The sequence below is a fragment of the Gastrolobium bilobum genome, unplaced genomic scaffold (genome assembly GCF_033153095.1).
Source record: "Gastrolobium bilobum isolate Gb01-03AN ecotype WA unplaced genomic scaffold, APGP_CSIRO_Gbil_v1 utg1662, whole genome shotgun sequence".
NCBI classification, from domain to species: Eukaryota; Viridiplantae; Streptophyta; class Magnoliopsida; order Fabales; family Fabaceae; genus Gastrolobium; species Gastrolobium bilobum.
Window position 1 is genome coordinate 65,833 of NW_026896161.1, and position 6,192 is coordinate 72,024.

Here is a 6,192-nt window from a genome sequence, read left to right on the forward strand (position 1 = left end):
GAAAGCGGTGGTGTTGCTCATTATTTTGTTCGATTTTCCCTTGTGTGCTTGCAATAGAGGTAAGCACATATGTAGAACCTCTTCTCCCTCCTATATTCTTGTTGTGAAGCATGCTTAGGATGTAGTTTCCTTTTATTTTATCCCCTTGTAGATTCTGCCATCTTGTATCCTTGGACTCTAGTGTGAAAACATAAAGGAAATCAACTTTAGAATAATCTTTTAATAAATTTGGGGCTGTTTGGTTGTGATCTAGAATATTTAAAACTTTTCTTGAATCAAATTTAAGAGATCAGCAAGCCTAGACCCCTTATAGCGCACCCCTTTATGGAGTAGATGTGTTTGGAATAAATTATCTTAAATGGTTTGGTTTAGATGAAATCGATTATGACTTGGTATATCTCTAAAATTTTATGAAACCATGTGAATTGGACAGCATGCTTAGGCCCTTGTAGCGCACCTTGAATGATGTAGTTGGATTTTTGAATAAATTCTCCTTGATGTTTTGTTTAGACAAACCCATTCTGTTTTGGTGTGTACTAAATTCCTTTTTAAACTAACTAGTCAGCATATTAAATAGGCATTCTTTTGTGCATTCTATGAGTAGAGAGGTAGAAATTAAATGAATTAAATCGTGTGTAACCTTTGGGTCAAAACCGATTCTGCCTTGATTGGGAAACTTAAGAAATCCTTGCTGTTAAACTTGGTAAAGAATAATTTGAAATCAGAATATTTTTGGGAAAGGACCCTAATGGCCGAATGGGTGCAGAAGCATTTGAGCATGGAAAGCTTGTCGGTAGAATTATAGAAATAGCTTGAAACACATTCTGATGGGTTTTACTTGTATTTAGGTGCCCATTTTTCGTGAGTTAGTGGACTTTTCGCTGCTGCCTGGTAAAATTAATTGTGACATGTGAGGTAAGTGTCTGGTGACATTACCTTTTGTGACTGCTAGCTGGTGCATGGATTGTGATCATTGCTCTCATGCGCGGATTTTTGGATATGTTATTTGGATTCTGTTTTGGACTTAGAAATGCTGAATATTCTGTTTTAATTATTTCGCAGCATCTTGATATTGAATCCACAAGCTATATATATGATCTTGACTATTATCTAGTCATGCATGCACATTCATAATTTTTAACTATATGTTGTGTGTGATTCATGACGCATCATACCTGCATAAGTTTCATGTTTATAACTGAAAATATTTTCGAAAAGTATGCATACGTTTGAGCACGCATCATGTAGGCATCCCTGCGGTACCAGGGTATGGGACACTTGGCTTCAGTCCGCTTAGGTTGCAGTTGGAACCCTCTTGAGGAGCCATTCCCTCCACTGTACTTGTTAGTACGGGCACGAAGATGCTGTAAACGTACACTTTGGCGTTATATACGCATCTTGATTAGTAATTTTGGCGTTATATACGCAATATGATAACGTTTAGTATCCGTCGGATTTAACTTGATGATGCGACTGCTTTGTAATTCTGTATCTAGTTAGTACTGTTGCATTATTGGTTTTGTTATCACACTACTGGGATTTTTCTCACCCATCTGGGGCTGCTATTTTTATAAAATGGCAAGAGGACGGAAGAGCATATGAAGACATGATTAGATGGACGTTTTGCTGTTATGTGCTGCTGTTTGGACTTTTGTTGTTACTGCTTTTTTGACGGATGACTGTATTAATTTGAGAAGTTCGGATCACTGTTGCATTATGATTTTATTGCTGTTTTAAGACTTTTATTATCAGCAAGTATTTTGGAAACAAATTCTAGAAATGTTTTGCGAAAATAATTTACGACATTTTATTAAGTGTTTTTCTTTTTTAATAGTTTTGCGAGCACTTTGCGAGTTATGTTTCGAGGGGAAAACGAACTCTGATTTACTATTATTTTATATGCACGCGAAGCCCCAGACGTGCTCTTTCTAGATTATATGGAATATTTTTTGAATCATCGAAAATGATTTTATACGAATTTTTAAAGACAGTAAGGTCTACCAGGAAAATAATATTTTCAACAACTTAAGAAATTTTGAAAGCATACTCTGATTTTTGTAAGGAACTTGATTTCAATTGATAGCTTTAATTAGCTACATCAAAATGATTTTTCAGAAGTTAAATTGATGTCAAAAACTCTAATTTCGCTTAGCAAACAACTCTTTTGGATGCATACAAGGGAGGGTGTTACACTAATTGGTATCAGAGCAGTTTTGGTTCATGGTGTCTGTTTTTGATTGAATTGTTTGCTGCTTGCTGTATTGTTTGTTGACTGTAATTGACTGTTAAATACTTGTTGCTTGTTGTATGATAATTGTTTAAATTGTTAGAAGTATATTTACTGTGATAGCTAGACTGTTAGAATTACCTGGGTGATAGGGACAGATGCATTACTAACTTATTTGATTTGAACTCGAGTACCTACTTGGGATTGCTGTCATAAATAACTTGCAGTGAGTTTGATCAGCTCATTTCGTGGTATTGTGAGTGCAGAAACATGGCAGGTCCTCGTGGTTCTACTCAGGGAAGATCTAGCAATGCACCTGACGACCTTATCACCACTATTGGGGGATTGGCCACTTTTGTCCAGAACATGAGTCAGGAGTGGCGAGAATATAGACAGCAGAATCCTGACCAACCCCAGATGCCTCAACCTCAGATGTATGAAAATGCTGAGGAAATTGCCCGACGGAGGTTGAAAGACTTCCGCAACGTCCATCCACCTATCTTTGAAGGTGGAGATAACCCTGAGGCTGCAACAAGATGGCTGCAGATGATCGAGCACATCTTTGAACGTATGGGATGTCCGGAGGCCCAGAAGACTGACTATGCCTCATACCAGCTAACTGGTGAAGCTTTAACTTGGTGGACCGGTGCTAGGGCTCTGCTGCGAGCCCAACATATTGGACTGACTTGGGCAGTATTCCGACGGGTCTTTCTGGATAAGTATTTTCCAAAGGCGATGAGAAGAATGAAACACACTGAGCTGCTGTCTCTCAAGCAGGGAAGCATGACTGTCAACGAGTATGTTGCGAAGTTCGCGCAGCTGATGGAATATGCAAACTTTGACCGAAACATCTATGACGAGGAATGGCAGGTGGAGAAATTTGAAAGCGGTTTGCACCCAGAGATCCGGAAGCTCATGCTGACTACGGCTAATCGTACTCTACCGGAATTAATTAATCAGAGTCGACAGGCGGAGGAAATTATCAGTGAAGCCAAGAATCTGAACAAGCAACCAATGCAATCCCGGGGAGGAAGCAAAGTGGGCCGGTTTTTCAGAAAAATTACCGGAATGAACAAAGGCAAGGGTCCGCAGTTGCAGACTCGGATTGGAAATTTCAAGAAGACTAATGCTCCTGGCCAAACATCTGCTGGAAGACAGAGTTCCTATGCTTGTCCAACTTGTGGGAAGAATCACACTGGAGTTTGTCGACGTGGAAACAACTTGTGCTATGGGTGTGGACAGTCAGGCCACTTTATTTCTGATTGCCCGCAAAATCCTAACTGAAATCCTACTCAAGCTCTGGTGTTCACCCTTGATGCAAATGAAGCTCAGAAATATCCAAACTTGATCCGAGGTAATGTAATTTTAAATGGCTATCCTATATCTGTTATTTTTGATTCTGGAGCGTCAGGTTCCTTTATTGCGGGGCACACTGCTATGAGAATAGGCATCACCCCTGCTCCGTTACCTTATGAATTGAACATCAGTACTCTTACTGGGGGATCGTGTATGGCCTCAGAAATTTGCAGAGGTGTTATTTTACAATTTGAAGGGAACACATATACAGTGAATTTAGTGGTTCTGCCGGTATTCAATTTTGATGTGATTATCAGTATAGATTGGTTGGCAGAGAACGGAATAACGTTAGACTATCAAGCAGGGAAGGTCGTTGTTCCTCCAAGAGATGGTAATTTTCATTCCTTTTCCTCTATTTCTTTGTTACAAGTTAGAAAGGAGCTCCTTCGGGGAGCTGCAGGATATCTGTTGTTGATTGAGTCCGAGACTTCGGTTGACAACCAAATTCAGAATGTTCCTGTTGTTAATGAATTCGAGGAGGTGTTCCCAGATGAAATTCCTCGATTACCTCCTCATCGGGAAATTGAATTCCCCATAGAACTTATTCCCGGAGTTGGACCCATTTCCATGGCTCCATATTGTATGGAACCTTTGGAACTTTGGGAGTTGAAGAAGCAGATAGAAGAGTTACTGTCAAAAGAATTCATTAGGCCCAGTACTTCGCCATGGGGTGCTCCAACAATTTTGATTAAGAAGAAGGATGGTAGTCTACGTCTGTGTGTAGATTATCGTCAGCTAAACAAAGTGACTGTGAAGAATAAGTATCCGCTCTCGATGATAGATGATTTGATGGACCAGCTAAGAGGTGCCAGAGTCTTTTCTAAAATAGATCTACGATGGGGATACCATCAAATCCGGGTCAAACCGGAGGATATTCCGAAAACAGCCTTTAGGACTCGATATGGGCACTACGAATATCAGGTGATTTCGTTCGGACTTACAAATGCTCCGGCGGTATTCATGGATTATATGAACCGCATCTTCCGGCCATTCCTGGATCAGTTTGTTATTGTGTTTATCGATGACATTCTGATTTATTCCCCTAATGATGAACTGCATGCGGAACATTTGAGGATAGTTTTACAGATCCTGAAAGAGAAGCAATTGTATGCAAAGTGGTCGAAATGTGAGTTCTGGCTTAATGAAGTCCAGTTCCTAGGCCACATAATTTCAGCAGAAGGTATCACGGTGGATCCCAGCAAAGTTGAAGCTGTCATGAATTAGGAACGACCCAGGACCGTCACCGAAGTACGGAGTTTCTTGGGACTGGTAGGCTATTATCGAAGATTTATCCAAAATTTCTCACAGTTAGTACAGCCTCTTACCCGTCTCACTCGGAAGGATGTGCCTTTTGAGTTGACAGAAGATTGTGAAGAATGTTTTCTGGAGCTGAAGAATAGATTGACGAGTGCTCCGATACTTACCATTCCAGATCCAACTAGAAAGTTTGAAGTATACTATGATGTGTCCTTGAAAGGACTTGGCTGTGTATTGATGCAGGACCGGATGGTTGTAGCTTATGCCTCTCGGCAATTGAAGTCTCATGAAGAAAATTATCCCACACATGATCTAGAGTTAGCAGCCATAGTGTTCGCACTGAAAAAATGGAGGCGCTATTTGAATGGATCTCAGTTTGATGTGTTCAGCGATCATAAGAGCCTGAAGTATTTGTTCGATCAGAAAGAGTTAAATATGAGGCAACGCCGGTGGATGAAAATCTTGAAAGACTATGAGTTTTGTAAGAATCTGCACCGTTAATTAAGGAATTTAATTAATTAATTATGCGAAAATAGGAAATGATTCCATAATTGACTCTAATAATTATTATAAGGCTTATATAATTATAGTAAGTGATTAAGAATGCTGAAAGTCGCTTTTCGGAGGAAAAGTGCAGATACCGGTTTTGCCAGTCGGTATAAATGCGTACCGAAAAAGTATCCCGGAAAATTATGAAAAGTGCTTGATAATTACTAGAATATTATATAGGACTTGTAAAACGAGTTTCAAGTTAATATAATGAGAACGGGTGTCAGAAACTGATACTGGCTATGAAAAGCGCGTACCGGAAAGGTGCTCGGAAAAATATAATAAAAATATGATTATTCTTGAAAAAATGAGTAGTTTCATAATCCTAAGTTTGGAATTAAAATGCTAAGCGTAGAAATTAAAGTTAATACTGTGTGTTTAACCTTTAAGTGGCTATAAATAGAGATTGGCACAAAGACCTAGGTTAATTCCTTTGGTCCTCTACGTGGTGGCTGGTCAGCAGCTGGTGCTCCTCCATTTCTTCTCTGTTTTGTTAGCTTTTCTTCACCTTAACCCTTCAAGACACCTCTTTTATGTGAGATTAGTCACCTCTATCCTTGTATACCTTGTGTGGTTGGCTTGTGAGTGAGTGAGGTGTTGCTTTCTGATAGTTTTAGCTGCTGTGTTGGGGTTTCTAGTGCTGATTTTGAAAGTTTGGGGTGAGGGTCATCTTGTTCTTGGCTTGAAAGGCTTCAAGAAGCCATTTTGATGGTGAAAGGTCAAAGCTTGTTGTTGATTTTCGTAGTCTTGGTGGGTCAGAACCTATGTGCTGTGTAGAGGACCCCTTGTGTGCCTCATTTTCG

The 6,192-nt window shown here is 39.7% G+C and overlaps 1 protein-coding gene across 1 annotated transcript; it reads left to right on the forward strand.

Moving 5' to 3' along the window:
• Positions 1-2,497: 2,497 nt before the first annotated feature.
• LOC133298071 (uncharacterized) lies at positions 2,498-3,511 on the forward strand. Its single transcript, XM_061497309.1, has one exon. It carries the CDS (start codon positions 2,498-2,500, stop codon positions 3,509-3,511), a length of 1,014 nt encoding a protein of 337 aa, XP_061353293.1.
• The last annotated feature ends 2,681 nt before the right edge of the window (positions 3,512-6,192 follow it).

What these genes read in the sequence shown, in the direction of transcription:
- LOC133298071 (XM_061497309.1), top strand. Translation starts at nt 2,498, where the DNA reads ATGGCAGGTCCTCGTGGTTCTACTCAGGGAAGATCTAGCAATGCACCT.